The sequence below is a fragment of the Ischnura elegans genome, chromosome 4 (assembly GCF_921293095.1).
Source record: "Ischnura elegans chromosome 4, ioIscEleg1.1, whole genome shotgun sequence".
In the NCBI taxonomy this organism is placed as follows: domain Eukaryota; kingdom Metazoa; phylum Arthropoda; class Insecta; order Odonata; family Coenagrionidae; genus Ischnura; species Ischnura elegans.
In genome coordinates this window covers 9,441,736-9,463,765 of record NC_060249.1, presented here as the reverse complement: position 1 = coordinate 9,463,765, position 22,030 = coordinate 9,441,736, and the positions used below count along the sequence as shown (strand labels likewise).

General features: G+C 38.1%; 2 protein-coding genes across 3 annotated transcripts in view; one reads left to right on the top strand and one right to left on the bottom strand.

Moving 5' to 3' along the window:
- LOC124157050 overlaps positions 1-12,079 on the bottom strand; it is a 76,606-nt gene extending 64,527 nt beyond the window's left edge. Inside the window, exons 1-5 of one of the 2 annotated variants that reach the window (XM_046531525.1) lie at positions 11,784-12,079; positions 11,481-11,698; positions 3,261-3,335; positions 3,103-3,161; positions 298-510 (exon numbers count right to left, since the gene is read on the bottom strand). In XM_046531525.1, coding sequence (XP_046387481.1) covers positions 298-510; positions 3,103-3,161; positions 3,261-3,335; positions 11,481-11,698; positions 11,784-11,893 — 675 coding nt within the window. In that variant the 5' untranslated portion in view covers positions 11,894-12,079. The remainder of the gene's footprint in view (positions 1-297; positions 511-3,102; positions 3,162-3,260; positions 3,336-11,480; positions 11,699-11,783) is intronic. The other variant, XM_046531526.1, reaches the window with a different exon arrangement.
- Positions 12,080-17,054: 4,975 nt separating this feature from the next.
- On the top strand, positions 17,055-21,469 carry LOC124157049 (39S ribosomal protein L4, mitochondrial). The gene is made up of 7 exons (XM_046531524.1): positions 17,055-17,163; positions 17,236-17,281; positions 17,424-17,644; positions 18,773-18,997; positions 20,675-20,784; positions 20,997-21,070; positions 21,154-21,469. Exons 1-7 carry the CDS (start codon positions 17,107-17,109, stop codon positions 21,297-21,299), a joined length of 879 nt encoding a protein of 292 aa, XP_046387480.1. The 5' UTR covers positions 17,055-17,106; the 3' UTR covers positions 21,300-21,469.
- The last annotated feature ends 561 nt before the right edge of the window (positions 21,470-22,030 follow it).

Sequence of the window (22,030 nt, the reverse complement as noted above, 5' to 3'; positions counted from 1 at the left end):
AAGCAGCAATTGCTTGAATTCCTTCTTTGTTTTAACTATTGATTATAAAACACCATATTGATTCATGGATAGTATCCAATGGATTGTAAGTCTACTAAGTTTGATTGAATTCTGAGATCTGGATTTGGAACACTTCCCCTGTAGGAATCAGGTTGCAAATTGATATCATACCTTCAATAATACATAAATTTCCAATTTCAAACTCATTGCATATGGTTACATTACAGATTAAATTGAAAATTATCCAAAAGCAAATATAACATGGAAATTTTTCATGCCAAACAAAGTAGACATTACCCTTCCAGAATCAAAGGATGAATTTTTCCCTTTGCCCATTATGGTGGCAACTTCTTCACTGGCTTCACTCAAATAAGAGGCTTTCAAATTTCCAACTGAATGTGATTCTGAAAAACTACCCGACTCACTAACAGTATTATCAGCTTGAAGTAGAAAAGATGGCACACCAATAGCTGATCGTTCTTCATCTCTTAGATTGGGCTCATCTGAAAACTAAAGTAAACAAATGGAAGTACTTAGGACTCAGATTATGTACAGATGCATTCAAATAACTGCCCACCTAGAGAAAGTCAAAATTGATAGGTAGTACATAGATGTACATGTATTAACAGATATAAGTAAAGTAGGGGTACAGTTGATGCCAAAGCAATGATACTTAGCCCTTTCATGACAGGGCCACGTACTAGAAAATGCTAATTCCCTCACGAATGCCATAAAATAATTTTGCATTGCCAGTATGAAGCTTTCACTGCACTAGGATCTTCTGAGGTAGCTTTTTCCCTAACTTTGGCTTGGCCCCAAAGGTCAGAAACCAAAAGGCTGGAGCAGGGATGCAGACTTAGAAAAAAATATTGGGGGGGCCAAGCCGGGGGTCTTGCCCTGGGAAATTTTTTAAGTAGTGAGTTTTAAGTTTTTTAAGCATTTTAGAAGAGTCATATGATCAACACTAGAACCCTAATAACTCGAATCTCGATATCTGGACACTCCGGGGAAAAATCGACAAGCCTGACACATTTTTTCCTCACACCCATAACGAATTTTTGATGGGGCTCGGGCCCCCTCAGGCCCCATAGAGTCGGCGCCACTGGGCTAGAGAATCAAGTGATGATGATGATGATCACCACGGAGCGGTCTCTTCTTATATTATGGACAAGTTTATTATGGAAAAGCAAGAGAGAGAAGATTGCAAGAGGGGTTTCCAACTAGGGCTGTGCGATACTCTCGACCACCCGAGAGTCTCAACGGTCGAGACAAGAATTTCATTTCTCAGCATTGTCGGTACGAGACTCTCGGTGTGGCGAGAGTCTCGCCAGGGTCGAGAGTCTTGACGAGAGTCGAGAAGTCTCGCCCCTTCGAGATTTCTCGACACCCGGCGAGACTCCCGGCTCCTCGAAAAAAATAAAACTATGTATTTCTATTTTAGACATTAAAAATAATTTAACAAAAAGATTAAGACATCTTATATATTTCTAAAACTAGAAATAGTTGTAATATAAGATCGACATTGACAACTTAAGCATATTTTATTATTTAACTAACCAAATTGGCAGGTAAACGTGAACCTTAGTTACCATAAATAAACATTACAAATGAATATATAAAATTCTATAGAATTAGATTATGATCACTTCTTTTTTGTTAATTTACAAATGAATGTTTCTTTTTTATTATAGAACTATAAAAAGAAACAATGATGTAACCATTTAACATGCCTATGTATCAAAATTATATGCTCAATATCATTTTAGGCCCTGATAATGGTTTGTAAATGAACAGAAACATCGGCAAAATTTAAATTTCAATTTAAAGACCTACACTCCAAGATTCAAATTTTATATTAAATATTGAGGTCAGGAAAAGGAAATAATTTTTTCCACCACATGCCTCGTTGGGAACTCTATTAGCATTGTGCACACTCTTTAAAAAATTGGATGCAGAGGGTAAATCATTAAATAAAATATTTTTATTATGTGAATAAATCCATAAAAGTCGTAAGGGATACCTTAGTAAACTCTAACATCGACTGATTGCGGTATTCATTGGAAATTCTCGCCTTGCCCGGGAGTCTCGACCGATGTCGAGAAATCTCAAAGGGGCGAGACTTCTCGACTCTCGTCAAGACTCTCGACCCAGGCGACACTCTCGCCGTGCCGAGAGTCTCGTCCCGACAATGCCGAGAAATCAAATTCTCGTCTCGACCGCCAAGACGAGACTCTCGCACAGCACTAATCCCAACCCCCTGGCGCAAACTATCCCTGGCATGACCACTTCTTCATATATATAAAAAACTCTTGACTAAAGGATTGTAAAACCTTTATCTTACTGTAAAACATATTTCATTTCACCAATCAATAAATAATAATATGTAATGATAATAAAAACACACACAACATATTGAGTGAAGGTCTGACCTGGTCTGCCTGAGGATCAAGATAATTTAAAAAACAGACAACTAGAAGTTTGGAATACCAGAAAATGTCCTCAGTAAGCAGTTCATGTTAACTTGTTACAACAGTTTCACTCATTATCCTCTGATCTTCTTCAGATCGAAGTCATCATTTCAAACCAAGTCACTAGTCCATAACCATAAAACCTAAGCCACAAAATTCCGTACAATACAAACATAAAGTCTGCAAAATGAACAAAACTAAGTACTCTATGGCAGTGGTTCCCAAATTGGGGGTCGCGACCCCCAGGGGAGTCGCGAGCCGTTCGGAAAGGGGTCGTGATATAACGAATAATGTGAACTATGTAATTAAACTTAGATAACCATTTTTAGGGGGTTGTGGCTAAAACGCATGGGCTAAAATGGGTCGCAGAAAGAAAAAGTTTGGGAACCGCTGCTCTATGGTATCCTTTCTACAAATTTCCATACTTAAAGAGGTTAGAGATGTTACCCAAGACTTGAATTTGATCTGAAGAGAAAACAAGGATACTGCGCAAAACTGTCATAAAAGATCTCCACAAATGCTGCGGAACTTAAAAAAGGAAGAGGCCTTTATTCGGGGCCCGTATAAATATAGGCTGCAATATGTCATAAAATACCAGTATCAAAATAAGCACAATGAATCAGGTAAAACTTACCTTTGATGACATTGACTTTTGGTGGCTGAATTCGGATATTTTACCAGATTTGCATTTACCTAGAAGATCAATAGTATAAGAAATAATTCCAACAAATAGAAAACTTAGAGCCATATTCAATGATGGAATGAATTTATGCTGTGTCCTAAAAGACTTACCAGGTGATTTCCTCCTCTGCTGACTCTTATACAATTTTTCCATTATTTCTTGTGAGTTATCAAGTTGTTCATTCCCTGAAAGAGAATCAAATACCTAAGCAAATTGGCAACTGACACAAAGGGAAAGTGTTCTGGGATCATTAAAATTCCTCTTATTAGTTACAGCGAATTTTAAATATTTTTATTCAAATAAAAAAATCAGCTGAATTCTTTAAATCAAATTAAAAACCAATCACATACAATATCCTTTCCACAAATTTTATAACTTGAGAAGGAGAGATACATTAATCATGATCCACACCGAAACATCTTTTGGATGATATAACTTTATGTAAGATAACTAAGTAATTAAATTTTATTTCTCTCACATTTATCCACAGCATACATTTACATAAAGATGAAAAAACTAGCATATTATACTGCGGCAAAATATTTGATTTTATCATCATTAAAATTCCACTCATGAAAAATGATGAATGCAGGCTAGAGAATTTTATCTCATATAAATATGACCACGATAGTTGTGACCACACTCTGAGAATTCGATAAAGTAACTTGTTGGGGGACCAGTAGCAATATTCTTTTAATCTACAATTAATTGATGAGTGATTTCAAAGTTCAAGAATTCTTCACATTGGGACAGAGTTAAATATTTCCAAATTCTTTCCATTTCTCACCAGCAAACACAAATAGCACCATTTACTAACAAAATTAACAAAGGGGTAGTAATGCCAAAATTAAAAATAATTTCCGCTCAGTTCTATTTCCATGCTTTCTCGGTGTAATATATATTTCTCAGAGATTAATAAGTACTATGAGTATCAAATTATTATTCATGTGTGCCCATGCTTTTCTTTCATAGAAATGACACCATACTGCCACTTCAAAAGTACCCTCTTTTTCATTGGCTAGATAAGTAGATATGTACATAGATACTAAATGAGCACACAAATGAAGATGAGATTAATGTGTACAAAGGTGCAGTTCAAGAAATTAATGTAAATGAAAATTAAATGCTACTTATTTAGCAAGATACATAAAACATATATTGTAATATAAGACAAATTCTCAGAAGTAATGAGTTCTATTTAGTTGACAACCTCAAAATAACATTTACACCAGCTGGATGATTGACTGTGCTAAAAAAGTTGTAAGTTTTGCAAATCAATTCCACCTCCTTTGCACAGTTAGCTAAATTGTTAAACATGTCATGGGTGATTTCAACAGATTCAGGCTTCAATTGGTGGATGTTAGACGTACTTAAATAAATAAAAAATCATAGCACTTTTCCACAAGATTTTTTACTGCGTGCAATGCGTTTCCGCTCACTGAGCCATCATCTGGTACAAGACACTGCAAAACATTTGAAAATCACCTCTATACCCTTGAGAAAGGGGGTTGGGGAGGATTTGACATCTTTGAAGAAGAATCGTCCCCAACCTTCTTTATACCCTTTCTCAAGCGTATAAAGGTGATTTTCAAATGCTTTGCAGTGTCTTGTATCAGATGATGGCTCAGTGAGCCAAAATGCATTGTACGCAGTAAAAAATCTTATGGAAAAAAACTATGATCTTTTATTTATTTAAATATGTCATGGGTACTTCCTCACCTGATCGTATCAGATGCATGTTGGATGCCATTGTAACAGATAAATTCCAGACACCAAGCAATAAAAAGGTCTATGCAAGCACATGCAAAGAGAGAGAGCATTTCTAAGAAGAGAATTTTAATCCATGTGACCGACTAATGCCAGGTGAAACATGGACCTGATTTTTGCCATGACTTGGCAACACTGTATATTGTGACATCCTACTCGCATGAGTGTGTCCATAACACATAAGGCTGATATTCCAGTGTGACAGGGGATAGGTAGGGAGGCCACTTGCATGCCGGTTCAAATCACCGCCCTGAATTTGTGATTGCCATTTCTGTATAGTAGTTTAAGCATCGGCCGTGTGACCAGTGAAGAGAGGTTGGTCAAAGTGGCAGGCAAGGAAAGATGTGAGTTAGCTCTCCAGTGATTCGGAGTTGGAAGCTGGAAGATGGAGAGTGCCTGTTGGCCACTGATGACGGAGTGAAGCAGCTGGATTGGAGGCATGGGAGGCAGCCCACAAGGGGATTGGGGTGGATGTCCCATTCTGAGGAGTAGCTATGCTTGTGATGCAGGAAGAATTTACCTGTCAGCCCCGAGGCAAAAGATAACGAGCCCGGACCAAGGCTTGCTGAACTTAATTTGAACCTACTAACCAAAGGTACTAAACTGAGCCCTGTACGAAGACTCAACCTGAGGTGCAGTCTGAGAGGGAAGACCCATGATCCTCAGTGACTCCTCAGAGAAGTGGAAGAAGTGTCTTCCCTGCGGACTGATGCCAGAGAGTGCACCTAAGCCTTGGCTTGGGTTTCGATTGACTGCTAGAGTTGGTTGCGGCAAAAGGGAATGGAAGAATAAAATTGGCCAGCCTCTATATATTTGAGATCTCCAGAGGGTTTTTGGCTCCTGCTGGATGTGTCCCATCAAGGGTTGTAGTGCTGCCTTCATCTGAGTTTGCCTCACCACCAGGAACTCGTAAGCTTGGGTGTTCTTCTCTCCCAATTCCACTTTCATTCCTCCGCCCCAATCCTATTTTTCTGCGCAACATGGTTCTCATTTCATGAGCGATTATTTTTTTAAGCAATTTAAATTTTTCCTGGTGAATAATATTCAGGTATTCCTTTTGGGCTCTACACCAGGCTAATGCAGTCATATAGGCCGATGTTTTGGAAGACAAGTCGCCAGAGAGGAATACCTGATTATTTTTTTGTAAATAAACTACATTTATTTATTTTCATCTCCCCGAAAACAGCTCATTTAAGGCCTTTTACATAATGGGAAATAACATATAACATCGACTATCACCCACAACCATTCCCTGGGTGGGGGCAACCTACCCAGGCGGGACTTGGACCCACAACCTTCGGTTTGGCAGGCAAGGACTTAACCCCGCCACCACCGAGGTTATCTAAATTCATTGAAAGCTTCCTTCTCACTTGTGACACCACCCATTTTCTCGGTTCAATGGTAGCAGAGTGGTTTATGAGGTGCCAGTGCAGGGTTACATGATAGCCAAGGAGTTAAAAGTTCTGGATGGAACAAGTTGAATCAATGATCTGTCCAAATCGGAAACGGCTGATTTTTGTATTTTGTTCAGGATTAGCGGTGATGGGGTACTCGCCAATCTGAGTAAATGTTTGCATGAATACGTGCTGACACTGTCAACAGGTAGCAAAACAGTGTCCAAAAAAGAAAATTTGAATAAGGTTTAGGATAGGAATTAAAAAGGGACTTACATAAACGGTCACAAGGGCTGGAGAAAATATTGAGAAACCACCTGCCCTTAATTACTGAGATAAATAAAAGACTGGAAAGTCCCATGTCCTCGGAGGAACTACTCAAGATACTTTGTGGAAATTTAAACCCAAACTCTGCTTGGCACTTAGTTACTAGACCAAACTCCTTTGAAGAATTGGAGAAATGGGGTCAAGTGCTGAACATTAGAAAAATAATCATGGAGTCTTACTGAGAATCTCTTCCTGGGAATGAAATGGTATGTAATGAATTTGGGAACGCGAGTCAGAGAAGATGACAGCCTGATAGCTCAGCAGCATATGTACTCAGCTAGCCCACAAATGATGACCCCTTGTCATAACTGTGGTAGTTCGTTATGGATCAAAGACAGCAAGGCCAAGGGCATTTTGACCAGTCAGGCCTTTATTGAGAGATAAAGATCATCAGGTAAATGCCTAAGTCATTGGAGGAATAAGCTACATCCTTGCCATGGTAGACTTATAGCATTTTGTGGTCGAGTACTCGGGTTTGGTACCAGACTGTTACCCAAGATAAACATAGGTATTAAGGGGCTGAAGCCATTGCTCTTGATTTCGGTGTATTCTATTTGATGAGTTCTTAATATAAATCGTATTTTTTCTTCCTAGTTGGTTGGTGATCAAAATTTCCAAAACCATTTTGCTATGGATAAAATTAATGGCTTAATTAAAGAATACCGGGACTAGCCATGGTAATAACTTTTACGGTAGTCACCCGCAATGCACAAATTGTGCGAAAAATCTACAGAGAAAAAATAATTCGCCTTGACAAGAATCCTGGTCAAGGCAAATGATTTTTTTCTCCGTGGATTTTTGCAAATTGTACGAAATTGTGTGAAAAATCCACAGAGAAAAAAATCATTCGCCTTGACAAGAATCCTGGTCAAGGCAAATGATTTTTTCTCCGTGGATTTTTTTGCACAATTTGATGGCTTAACCTTGGACCACGAGTTTTTGATTTTTTCAGGGTGTCCAGTTTCAACTATTCTAGGGACAGATTTTATGGAGCATGCTGGTATGATCCCAAATTTCGTTATCAGGACAACTTCTCTGAACCCTCTTGAGATGATGGAGTTCTTGTCTTAGGATGACTGCTGTACTGAGCTGTACAAAGAGACTCTTCCGTCCCCTCTGTACGGAGCACTTTTGCAGGAAATTCGTCAAGAAGAGTCTCGCTGATAATCACGCACTCTCACCACCATCCTTTTTTTTTGACCTTTCCTAGCGGGGACTCCAAATTGTCTCGGACTCTGAGGGTAGCTGGGCTCCCTCCTTTCGCGGTTTATAACCCTACTAGCGGCATTGGTTCGCAGTCAATCATGCTTAGGTTATTCCACTTAGCTACATGGATAATTGTTGCTTAAACATAAATTGCAGACTTCGAATTGAATTCCTCGTTTTATTCTGAGAATAGGATAGTTTCCTTCATCAAATAAAACGAAAGGCATTGATTGCGATTCGTTACCCACCATTACTGTATTCATAATATACAAATTATTTTGTTTTAGAAGTACCGGTTCAGATGAATGGCAATGGTCCATTTTTATCCTCATTTGAAAAGGGCCAGATTGGCGCCCATGCGATGCCACTCCATGTGACGTCACAGGGACCTAGTTTCTACACGAGTAGATAGGAGTTATACATCCTCCGAGGTTACCAATGCATGCATGAGGCGCAGAGCTCAGGGAAACATGTCTTAATAATCACTTATTAAAACTGGCTAAGGTCGGAAAGTTTTCTTCATTTGATAAGGTATTAATAATCCTTATTTAAGCCAAGCGCTACCAGCCAGCAGGGTACTCAGCTACCCGCTAGCAGCCTGCGTAGTATCAGCGCTCAACTCGCCTCAAGGTCACCTCACAGGGCGGCAGCGGGAACCAGAAATACGCCACATGGAGAGATTTCCCGGCATTCATACTTACGCGTCTCGTTTTCGCGTGCTTGAAAGTATTCACTTTTCATTTAATCGCGAAAAATAGATATCGTCATTTAAAAATCTAAAAGCGTGAAATACGTACTCCAGGATTAATAATCTTTCGATTTAGGCAATAAAAAAATTAAAGGAAACCACCCTAATTTGTCAAATTGTCAAATTTTGAACGATGCTATACCGTCACTATTAATGCAGCAATAATTTCCATGTTGATTTTAAACTGAAAGCGAGATATAAGTTAATATTTTTTGTAGAATTTTGTTTAAAAATTGTAAACGCTGCACGAAAGACAAAGAATTCAATTCTGAGATTATATATTTTGAGAAAGGAATAAATATTTATTATGAAAACTGACTGAATGAACAATTGAGTGACCGCGGTCCCTTAACACAAAGAGGGGTAATATAAGACGAGGGGTCCGGATACATGCTCCCAGATTTCGAGGGTACGGCCTAAGTCCCGCTTAGTTGGGTCCCGAAACTAAGACTTTGCAAACCCGTGACCATCATAAAAGGGGGAGAGCACGGAAACATATACCTATTTTCAGCATTCGATCGCTTGCATAGAAAAATCTTCAACGAAAATTTGCAGCTTTTGTCTCCCGGGTCAAAAAAACGTCCTGCCGCATATTTTCGTCGTTCGTAGGGAAAGCGACATCCCAGAGAAATAGATTATGTAACTCCAACTGAAAATGAAGAGGACAATGCAGATCCCATGTTATCTTCTAGGTTAAGAACGGATCAGACAGAACAGATGAGAGAAATTATATGGGAATATCGCAAGGTAATCACCAAAAAATTGGGGTGTTGCGACCATCTAGAATATAACGTACAGTTTTCAGAGTGGACATCACCGCCTTCACTCCCCCTCCAATGTAATCTGGTTAAAATGCCAGAGATGAAAATGATAGTCAAAGATCTAATGAGAAAGGGATGATAAAGGAATCTAAATCAGCTTACACCAGTCCGACATTTAAAAGGATAAATCCTCATGGATGGAAGACCATTGTGTGCTCAATACAAAGGCACTTTTTCATGGCTTTCTTCTTTTCGCCACCAAAAATGCATTTCTTCACTTTGGAAAAGCCAAGTATTTTTCCAAGCTAGACCTGAACGCAGCTGACCATCACATTCTGATTATGTCAAGGATTAGGCAAGCTACCACTTATATCACACCATTTGAGCTGTTTCTAAATTCATTCATAGCTTCCTTCTTACTGCCACCACCCTTTTCTTTGGTTCACAACATGGCATGAACATTAATCACAGGAAGATAAAAGGCCTGCAGTTTTGCAAACAAGTTTCTTGATGCAAAACAATATGTAAAAATGTGGAAGAGTTTAATTAATAGGGCAGCAAGTAGATGAAAACAGACACAGTTGAAAGAAAACCAGGAAAATAATATCAATACCAAAGGAATTAATAGCTGGTAAAAGCTTGATAGGAGATGAGAGGAATATTGAGTAAGAGTGCTACAAAAAGGCATGTGAAGAGTCTGATCTGGAGGGTGTCACTACATTGAATGGAAATGGAGGCTGAGGGTATGGAGTAAATTGCAGAAGGCAAGATAGATGGAGAATAAAGGAAATCAATGAAGAGCTGCAAAATGGTGGACACATAGAGGAGGTGCACACATACTTCAATGAAAATTCAAGTTTAGAGGGTAGATAGAGAATCAAAAAAGGGAAGAAAATATTTTTTTTATTGAAACTTTTCTCTAATTTAACACAGGATTGTGCCTAATGACTGTGTGTCACATATTTGTAAAATACAACCAGAAACATTCAAAAGGAAGTTGGGATATAATTTCCACACATCCAAATCATTATTACACAATGGCCCCACTTTCAGTGCATAAAGATTACCTACAATTCAAGTACATGAGTTTTTAGTGTTGACAAAAATAGTTTTTCAAAAACCATTGGATTTTATTATGATGGAGAGCATTCTGTCATAATTCCTCACAGAATTCCCTATCCTCTACAGTCCCTCAATCTAATGAAACAAATAAGTACTTGAGATTCTGGGTATACCCTTGTTTTGATTGGGATCAATGATTTCACAATAATTTTACAAATGTTACCCTCACATTTTGGTGTCTTTTACATTTTAGGGTCAAGATGCCCAAGAATGCTGCATTATGCAGTGTTTGATAATTTACATAAATTGATTTCATTAAAAATTTGAATGGTTTAAGAGTATGCGCTCATAATTAATTGACCCCATAAGCCAAAAACAGGGGCAGAATGGTCACAGCAGGCTGACTGAAATCCCTGCGGGGTACTAGGGCTGAAGGCCCCAAGGCCGACGAAATATTTGATGATGATGATCTATCACCCTTGGGGCACAGTGAAATGTAAAAAGTTCACTAAGAACTTAAATTGTTCATACAATGAATATTAGGATTAGAGCTCTACGGCCTTGAATAGGATTTGAAAGATTAAATGCTCCAACAACCATAATGTATTGGATGAAATATAACGAATACAAGTTTTTGCAATCCGCAGCGTTAGGCAATCCTAACCTGTACCTTATTATACAAGTTCTGACCATTCCATGTACCTGGGTATCTTGAGAGAAACTTTTCTCTTAAGTCAAGATAATTAAATCCAGGTTGCACATCAATTTATCAAAAGAAAATTGAGCCCTATGTTTATGTGAGAGTTGACAGACTGTTAGCTTTTACACTAGAAAAAAATAAAATAGTTGACATGTTTTCTCAGATCTCAGAGCTAATATGATCATGACCACAAACTACATTGCTAGAGTCGACAAAACCTTATCAATTCTGGTGATTAAAGAAAAATATCGAATGCAATTAATTTCCATTTAAGACAGGGTGTATCACTTTTCATTCCTAGATTAATATTCATAATATAAAACAAAAACGTAAAATTACCCATAAAGAGCTAACAATATACGAACCTAACAGTGCATCCACATCAAGAACTCCAAGGGAGGCATTTGATGGTATTTTATCAAATGAGACGTCGGTGACACTCAAAAGAGAGTGATCTTGGCCATCCGGAGTTCTTCTTACGGAAGCAATCGCTTCCGAAAGTGTCTTCAAATGGTCAATTGTTCCAGTCAATCTACTTGACGATGCTCTCTTGATTCTCTGGTCCGAAGGTAAACTCGCAATACTGAAAGAATGTGTTCATGAATCACCCCAACGAAACTTTTATAATCACACTATTGAAATCTAAATGGTTAAGAATATCAGCTTACCTCGGGTGCCTATCTGCTTTGTTATTGACTGTAGAAGTTGCTTCAGGCAACGGAGTTCCTAAAATTGTTTCGTCGACAAAGTTGTTTTCGGCAAGCCTGAACTTCGACATATTGTCGATAAAGGACCTCCGCTTGGCTTGTAACAGACCCTAAATATATACACCCTAGCACAAGAATAGTATGCAAGCCATTTAAGCTCATAGGCATTTCAATGGGGACACCAATTACTAGCTGGAATTCCTGGGTGTAACCAGCCCATTCAGTCCCATTTGAAATGAAAATACCTGTCCCGGCAATATCCGTTAAAGAAACAAACAAAGGTGCAGTAGCGTATAAATTCGATGTTCATATGTTTTTACAGTGAATTGTGCCGCGACTTTTGAATGCGTATAAAGAGGAGGCACGGAAGGCTGATTTCTATTGCTACTTCAATCGCATTTCAATCGGATTTAAAAAAATGTCCGCGATACGCTGATGAGTGCAGTTCACTTAACTTTTTTTTAGCATTTTTCAGGATAATATTTGTCATTTCGAAGAATGGAAGTAAAAAGTAATATATTCGATAGATAACATCATCATGTGTACTAATGTCGGTTAAAACCCCCTAATCATACCTTATTTCCCCGTGAAAATCGGATCATTTTGCCCGTCAGCGATGTGAGTGACAACTTTTGTAAATTCATTTAAATCCGTGATGGGCGACAACACATTTAGAGGCGGCCTTGAGGATCCTCTTCTGTATCATTCATGGTATGAAGTGCGAGAGGCTGCTACTTTCCAAATAGGGTGGTTTCCTATTATTTTTTATTGCCTATATAGAAAGATTATTACTCCGGGAGTACGCATTTCACGCTTGTAGATTTTCGAATGACATTATCTATTTTTCGCGATTAAACGAAAAATGAAAAATTTCAAGCGCGCGAAAACGCGACGGCTAAGGAGGAATGATGGGAAAAGTCCGTGTGACGTATTTCTGGTTCCCGCTGCCGCCCTGTGAGGCAGTGGCGGATACAGAAAAATCTCAAGGGGGGAGCGCAATATATCTTGAGTTGTCTTTACTTTTATCGTAATAAAAGATGATCAAGTCGCAGGCAAAGTATATGAAAATTTTATTATATACATGTAAAAGACAATGCCATCTTATGATATAAAAAAGTTACAACTGTGGTTTTGCAATGTTTGGCAATACAAGTGGACCCGCAAGGGGGGGGGGGCGCGCGCCCCCTGCGCCCCCAACTGTATCCGCCACTGCTGTGAGGTGACCTTGAGGCAAAGCTTGAGGTACCAGAGTACCCTGCTAGCAGATAGCGATTGGCTTAAATAAGGATTATTAATATCTTATCAAACGAAGGAAACTTTCCGAACTTAGGCAATTTTAATAGGTGATTATTAAGAGATATTGCCCTAAGCTCATGCTCATGGAAATTTTCATGAGCCTCATGCATTCATTGGTAACCTCAGACGATGTAAAACTCCTATATACTCGTATAGAAATTCGGTCCCTGTGACGTCACGTGGAGTGGAATCGCATGGGCGCCAATCCGGCCTTTTTCAAATGAGGTTAAAATTGAGCATTCCCAATCGTCTAAATTGGGATTTCATTTCTAAAACCAAATAATTTTTATAGTATGAAAACCTTAATGGTGGGTAACGAGTAGCAATCAATGCATTTCGTTTTCTTTGATGACGGACACTACCCTATTATATCGTGGATATTAGAAATCGTGGGTATCATGGTTATATCCAAAGAGTGGGGTAACTTCGGTATTTTCGTTGTGTATGAGTAATAATTTTTATTTAAATTGAATTTATGTCATAGAATACTCTTTAATTATATCAAAACAATGTTAAATTGCACGGGTCGCCGTCAAAAGGCCCGCTCCTAAAATCCCCGGCCACAAAAGGCCCGAGACAAAATCCCCGCAGCGACAAAACGCCCGAGATAGAATCCTCCCCTTGGGTTGGGTTGGGTTGGGCGGGGATATTGTCGCCGCGCCTTATGTCCTTGTCCTCAGGCATGGCCACCTTTAATTCTATTAAATAGGTACTAGTAATAAAGGAGGCCATGCCTCAGGGGGTTTTGTCGCCGGGCCTTATGTCGCCGGGGATTCTGGACCTTTTCTCGGTAACCCAATTTGTACGAGACCTTGAATAAAATTAAGTCTACTTTGTAAATAATGTAAGGAATAATTTTATGTTGATTGAAACCAGAAAACAGGATCGCTGGTAGACTTTTTATGACATAATTTTTACAAAGTCAGATTTAGGGGGGAAACGAAAATACAGCACTTTTGTGTACAACAGAAACCCATTCATTTGAGCCTTGAGCCCAAGTCAAGAAGACAGATTTGCTGGTCATAGCAAATTCGCTAGTGCGCGCTCGACATAAACGTCACCCAAGCGGGAAAGGGGCTCGTGGGGGGCTGGAGGGGGGGGGAAGGAAGGGGGTTTGGCGTGGATGGCCTTAACGGGGCGGCACGTTTCCCAAGTGGGTTTGTTTAGGGACTTAAAGATTTTGAGCATGGATACCCAAATACCCTCACCACCAATTTTCAGCTTGTTTAATTAATTTTCTGAATTTAAGCACATTCTTCCAACGCTAGAGACGAGGGAGCATTGGCGACGACTCCATGGGGCCTGAGGGAACCCGAGCCAGTGGCGCAGCGAGAGGGGGGTTTTGGAGGATAAACCCCCCCCCCCCAAGAGCTCAGAAATTTTTTAAAGTTTAATCCATTTTACTTAATTGGATTGATGTTACTAATAGAATAGTGCAAGGATTACTAAAATATCCCTTAGAAAGCCGTTAAACTCACCATTTTCAACTATCTTAAAATTACGCAATTTATAAATAGCGCATCTACCGCTTATCCTGGTGGGTATACCATACCCCACACACCCTGGTGTTAGTTGCACCTCCCCCCCCAGCTTTAATTTCTAGCAGCGCCCCTGGCCCGAGCCCCCTGCAAATTTCTTTATTGGGGTGAGGGAAAATGTGTCAGGGTCGTCGATTTTCCCCGGAGTGTCCAGTTATCGAGAGTCGAGTTTTCCGGGTTTTAATTTTGATGATATGACTCTTCTAAAATACTTTTTAAAACCTTAAAAACTCACTATTTATAAACTTTACCGGGTCAAGATCGCCCCCCCCCCAATATTTTTTATAACTCGAGACTCCTGCGAAGGAGACGGGGGTGAAGAAGTGGAATAATGGAGAAGGCTCAGTTTTCTCATACCTGGTTTCCTGCTAAATACTGCACATTAAGTTCAATCATCAAAAACAGCTAAGAATTCCAGTTCGACCAGAGAGCAGTACTCTATCTGCTACCCTCCGTTTCTTTCCCTTACCCACTCTTTCCACTTATCTATCTCCATTGTATGAGGGGCCTAGTGAGGATCTAATCCCTACACTCCACTCAGGTCACAAATCAATCCCCACACAGCGCAATAACATCCTATATAAGATATCCCTATATCCTACCGGTATATCGTGACGCCCCTGGAATACACTCTATGTTCCACTGAACAAACTGGGACGTCTCAAGGGTATTCAAATGTTCTCAAATATGGTGTGGACGTCCATGGGACATCCCATGACTTCTCACGTACGTCATAGGGATATCTGAATGTCAATTGGAATCCTTAATTTCGGCCGGAACGGCGTTGTGGCACCTCTCAGAGCAAATTGGGAACTAGTATTAATAATAATGCAAAATCGCAAAAACGTGTGAGGCTACGCTTCAGCCTTTAGACACTGAAGTCGGGTGGCAGTGGCGAAACTAGGAGTATGCTTTGGGGGGATGGGGAGGACTTGGGGGGGGGGGGAAACCCCTCACCTCCTGACAAAGGGGAATCCGGGAAAATTTTTGAAAAAAAACGACATGCCTGAAAATACATTTTATCTCATTTTTGACACTTAAAATTAAAATTTAAGCAGATGCAGTTATTATTTATCAATTCTAGACAATGATTAAATTTTTTTACTTCTCTGAGACTTTGAGGGGGGGTGTCTATCCCCGTGTCATAATATCCCCATAGATACGCCACTGTCGGGTGGTGTCCATTTTCTACTCTTGGGGGTCGGATTCAGGATTTTTCCTGGAGGGGCACAAGTATCTGATATTTCTTATATTTGAGATTAAAAAACAAAATGAAACTATTATTGTATAAAATATTCTCTTCATTTTGATATGAAAGTCATTTATATTAAATTAAATGATTTGGGCTCCGTAATACACGAAATAAAACGAACGTAATTATAGCCGTATTCAAAATCTTATCTGTTTTTTAAGCTTTTGGGGAGGAGGGGCACGTGCCCCCATGTCCCTTCCAAATCCGCCTATGTTTACTCTTATATTTCATGTTTGGCCTTTTCTAAGTCCTTCCCCATTTTCATTCACTTCTGCTTATCTTTATGGACACCGTCCCTATAAGTCATGATTTTTTTTTACACATTTCGACTTTAAAAAGAGTCAGCTTTTCAATTCTGCCGGAAAAGTCATTCTGTTCGTTAAGTATAAGGTCAATTAAAACATTTTTTCTATCAATGCATCAGACTGTCAATCCAGAAGTCCAAGTCCAAGTATATTTCTCGTTGTTGTTTTCCGCAGTTCCCAGCTTTGCAGCTGTCTCCTGGGGTCAATCCAGAAGTTAAAGCTCTTCTTAAGGTAGTTTGAGCGAGATAGATCCGTAGTCACAACAGCAACTGTATCTTCTCAAATTTTACAAATATCAAGAGTTGTTAAGGTTTTTCATACAATTTTATAATTTTTTGTCGGGAAAATATTTGCTTCAGTTGCTTATTTTTCTCGGTAATGAACAAAATATACGTATTTTAAACTCTATCTTGACTTATTACCAAAGGTACCAACGGTACTTTTAGTAACATAATAATAAGTTTCCTTAATATAGTATGGACTTAATCCCGACTTGGAGTACGATATCCTGGCATCTGAAATGTTCAAACATAAAACTATAAGGGTTACTTATATTAGAAAGCAATTTTAAAGCATTGTATCGCAAGAAATGACATATGTATATATATATATATATATAATATTTATACATATGACATATGTATAAATATTATGACTTAAAAAACCTTTCATATAACCTTATTTGTAAAAAAATAAGCTAAATTTATATTTAAAGAAAATTTTTCAATTAAAAGCTAAATTTATTGACAAATATCGTTGTCGTTCTTATAAAATGAATACCGACAGTCTCAAAAGGCTACTTAATTCTGGCGCGTTTGGAGAGGAAAATACAGCAATTGAACTGCGATATCCGCCATCCTCAAATTTGGCCGTGTATTGAGCGAGCGTGAGCGATGTTGTCTTCGCTGGTAGTCCGACGATTTGCTTGTCCGTGTAGAAACGTACGAAAGGTGAGCAATTTTAAAACCAGATTCATTAAATACGAATTACCTTTCTACTCACAATATTTCCTTTTTTGACAGGCATTTAGCTCTTTGTCAATAACAGAAGATGCCGAGGTAGCGACAGGTAATACTGACTTCTTCATAAACATCGCAGTGATGATACTTATGAGTTGCACCTTTAAAACATTAAATATATCCATCGTCTCATAACAAGAATTGAGAACCTGTAACTAACGAGAGAGACTTATACCCCTTATTTTCATTAGCTGTTAAGGATGAAGATCGAGGCAGTACTAGTGTTGTCTCAAGATCTCTTCAACGTCCTCCGGTGTATAACTCGCCGAGGCAAGCCTGGGTGGAAAATTTCAACCAAGTAGAAGAGGAAAAATTGGGCATCGTGGACTTGCATCCAGAAATATTTGGCGCCCATCCAAGAATTGATATCATTCATCGAAATGTGGTGTGGCAGAGAAAGTACCGGTTTGTGGTTAGTATTTAGCAAATGGATTGCATTTGGTGAATCACCCTAATATGGTATTATAGTTTTGGTATACACCGTCTTTTTGGTAGCCTAAGGTTTAAATATCAAAACAGATTTCAAAGAGACCTATTACTAAAATAAATATTATGTCTTGTATGTTAGATCTTTTGTGTTTTTCCTAGTAAAGTAAGTGTGTAATAACAGTGGTTAATATTCATAAACCTGTAATAATAGTGGTTAAAATTCAAATTTGGTTAAATCAAAGAGCTTTTTTGCATGATGCGGTGCTTCTCAAGTATCTGGCACAATATTTAAAGTCCATGTGAAAGTTTCATATTGACGTTAAGTTCCGTACCTGGTTGAAATCACAATGTTTTGAAACGGGCTTTAATTTCGCTGAACAAAAATTTCCTGACACTTGAGTACATGCGACTTCCCTGAAGCCTTGAATGTAGTCTCTCAGTATAGGATGTGTAGAAACTGTCTTGAAATAGAGCCTTCATCTTCCCCGAAACTTTATTGTAAAACCACTTCAGTTGTGTATTAACCCAAATCTGAATTGATCTGCTGACTTCTGTGATAATCTTTATCAATTTTCAACACTCTTTGAGGGCGGTTTTTATGTAGTAGCTAGTACTAGAAATCTTCACGGCAGAGTGATTCTTTCATCTTACAGTTAGTGCGATTTCCATGTCAGTAAAATGTGTAAACTATATCCTGAAAATAATTTCTGTTTGCGATAAAGTCCAAAACTAGGAGAAATCGAGGAGAAAATTGCAAGATTAAATGTAGTTTCGCCTACTCCGTCCTACCAACTTCCTTGAGTATGAGTCATGGACAATATTATTTCTTTGAATAATTTTGTTATTCTGTTATAATGGGTTTTGTAACCAAAACTTCTTAAAGATTATGTAATAATAGAACAGACGCCAATATCCCAAATGAAGACGATGTTTATTAACATTAGTGTTGAATTTTTTTTCTACTGCTATAATTGTGTAGTTGATTGGATGTCAACAGCCAGAACACCGCAGATATTGTACCGAATGTTCATTTAAGCCAGGGAGATACTTGTAATCCAAATTTTTCAGTGGAGAGAGTGGAAGATTTGATCGGGGACTGTTTTATTTTTAGAGCTTTGCACACACAAAATCAAGAGCTGAAGTGAGAGGAGGAGGTAGAAAACCGTGGCCACAGAAGGGACTTGGGAAAGCACGCCATGGAAGTATCCGATCACCTCTTTGGAAGGGAGGCGGTGTGGCTCACGGCCCTCGTTCTCCAACCACTCATTTTTTCATGTTGCCTTACTACGTGAGGGTTTTGGGACTCACTACGACCCTCTCTGTGAAACTAGCTCAGGTGAGTTTAAGTCAGTTTTCTGCTTTTGATTTCAAAATCTTTGAAGCTTATATGCTTGCAAGTTCTAATTTTATTTTTGCATAATAGAATGTCTTATGAATTTTGAATCTGCATGAAATGAAATTAATTTATGAACTAGTCTTGCACATTCTCACTGTGAGAAACCATACAAAAGTACCTCCAATTTATGAAACCTCCATTCAGTACATTTATGGAGTATGTGCATGGAGTCTCTAGGAGTGAAAATCACCTCCATGAAATAAAATAAATTTCTGAAAATACTTGTTCTGCCAATTGACCTTAGCAGTGGAGTGTGTGGCCAAGTAGAACACACAGATGAGACGATGTCACTGCCCAAGCTTGGTCTCAAGAAAAAAGTAATGTTGAAATGAATAATGAAATAGAAACCGACAATAAATTAGATGGCCCTGGTGTCTAAGGTTAGAATAATTCGGTCATTATTTCCAGCCGAACAATATTTGCGATGTGAAATTTGCAAAGTTTTTTATTTAACATGAAGCAATTTCACCGAGTCACGCCTCAACCATTAATTTTAATATGCGATCATATTTTGCTTCTGAACTGAATAAATGCTGTCCCCTTCACTTGAAACTAATTCCTAAGCGACATAAACCCTAACATCCCTCCTGGTTTATTTCTTGCACAGGGTCTTAGTGAGGCTGCATGTATGTGAGCATTATGGCCCTTGGACTGAGGCATGGCTTGTCTGTGCTGCAACCTTAGCGACAACTCTGAACCAACATAAAATTTTGGTTTATTGGCTGTTATGTTTTTTTTAACAGAAGTTAACCTTTTAGCACCCATACATTTTTTGTGTCAGACCATGGGTTCTAATATTTTATTTATTATATAAAACAATGTATGTTTCGTTTACTATACAAAATAATGTGGGAATTACAGTTATGCCTGTGGAGATCGTAGATTACACCATAGAAAGTGGAGTAAATATGTTACGATGATTTATACCTTAAAAGCCAAAAAAGATTTATGCCAAACACCCTAGAGGTGGGCTCACAGGGTATTATGTAGATTTAGAAAAGCTTCTTCAAAAGTATCTCTCTATTTAAGATTTCTGTGCCCCAATATGGAGGAATAATTCTAAACAGAATAATTGAGAGGTGTTATAGCTGAGGTAGTGGTATTCTAACCTTGACTCATCTACAAGGCCACGAAAATCAAGGAAAATCAACAAAATTTTAGTAGAGATGTCAGGGTAATAATATTTAAAACAGGGAACATTGTCATCCACTCAAGTTCTTCATTTCCCCCTCCCTATCTTAACTTTCTCCTGCCTTCCATTTCTCACTTTTAAAAAGTATAAGGACAAACATCAGCTGCTGGTATCACTCCCAAGAATGATTTATAAGATAGTAAAATAACCCAAGCTAGGGCTTTTTGCCTTAATAGCTGACAAAGGTCCATTTAAGACATTAAAATTAGTCTTTGCCCTGTTGATTCCCATGATGAGACATACCTACTTGTCGTCTGAACAGATAAATAGGTAGCAAATGCTGATGAATACTTGCTTCACCAGTGAAAGGATTAATGTAAATAAAGTGTGGGGATGTATGCATTGCATGTTATAAAATATTTTACATATAGTCCTTTGCCCTGTTTTGATGCTCATATAAAATTTATTTTTGACTTTATTCACAGGATGATTTACATATTGTCGATTCTCTTGATATACCATCTGATGATCCAAAATTTATAGAGGATTTAGTGGAAAATAGAAACTGGGGTCCTTCAGTGCTGATTGTAGATGAGTAAGTCGTCAACATTAAAAAATTGACATGCTTACATTAAATTTATTATTCTCTCAACTGTTCAAGCTAAAATTTTCAGTATTTATATCATGTCTGATTTGTGTAATCCTTCATTCGTCAGTGGACGTTTGCTTGATTTAGCTGTCACCCAATTCTTTAAGTCTGTGATTTCAAATGTGACACTGAAGATGTTTTTTTTTCCATTTTTTCAGATCTGACATAATGCCAAGAAATATTGCTTTGGCCACTGATGATTTGGGCCACATTAATTTGATGCCTGTTTATGGTTAGTACATCTCTAGGAAAAATACGATATTATATTTATTTAAATGAATGAAACCATTGCAGGAATCATTTTTTTCTTTACAGGCTTGAATGTTTACAGCATGCTAAAACATGATACCTTGGTGTTGACATTAGCTGCCGTAAATGCCATTGAGGAGAAGCTATTAGAAAGTTTGCATAGAAATGATGGTGTTGATACTGAGAAAAAATTCAGATTGAATCAAGTTTAAAAATTAATTTATGAATAGTGAATTTTGTTGTGCAAATTAATCACCTGTTATTAGTTATGTGATTGTAATTTTTACCTGATAAGAATGTATGCATTTCTGGTTCTTTTGGACCATAAGAAATTGAATAAATGAAGAAATTTATGCTTAGTAAATTGATATCACTAATTTTGCATCTAGTGTATTTCTCATCTATAAAACTAGTTAATCTGCATTATTCTTTCAATCTAAGTACATTAATGAGATTCTGTAGATCTGCATTGGTTTAAGGATGAAGAGCTTGCAAGTGTTTGCGGTTGACGTTAATACAGGGGCATTGAAACTGTTGCTTTGCATTTGCTAGGGAGTGGTTGGACTGCGTGTAGCAAACATGTTTGGGGTATTCATTCTATTTAGAAAAAAATAGCTGTCTAACTTCTTCGATAGTTTCCTCTGACATCCCCTGTTGATATCGTCCCTCAGGCCATCCAGGGACTTATGTATAGTTAAAGATGTAAAGAAATTTGCCACCACTGCAAATATGTAAAAAATATGATATTTAACTGGTTAAATACCCATAAATCCTCTCTCAAAGCACAATTTAAATATAATTCTTTTGTAAAAACTAGTAAATATAAATATGGAAATCAATCGCTAGTAAATGTATGAATGAATTGACCATGATGATCCTGTACCATTAATGTCTAGAAGTTACTTTGCACATCATCAACATAGAATGGGAATTGAACTCGTAG

Bases quoted from the DNA above. Each gene is read 5' to 3' on its own strand.
- LOC124157049 (XM_046531524.1), top strand. From the start codon at position 17,107: ATGTTGTCTTCGCTGGTAGTCCGACGATTTGCTTGTCCGTGTAGAAAC. The intron at 17,645-18,772 runs GTTAGTATTTAG...TTTTATTTTTAG, and splicing joins AGAGAAAGTACCGGTTTGTG to AGCTTTGCACACACAAAATC. The intron at 18,998-20,674 runs GTGAGTTTAAGT...CTTTATTCACAG, and splicing joins TCTCTGTGAAACTAGCTCAG to GATGATTTACATATTGTCGA.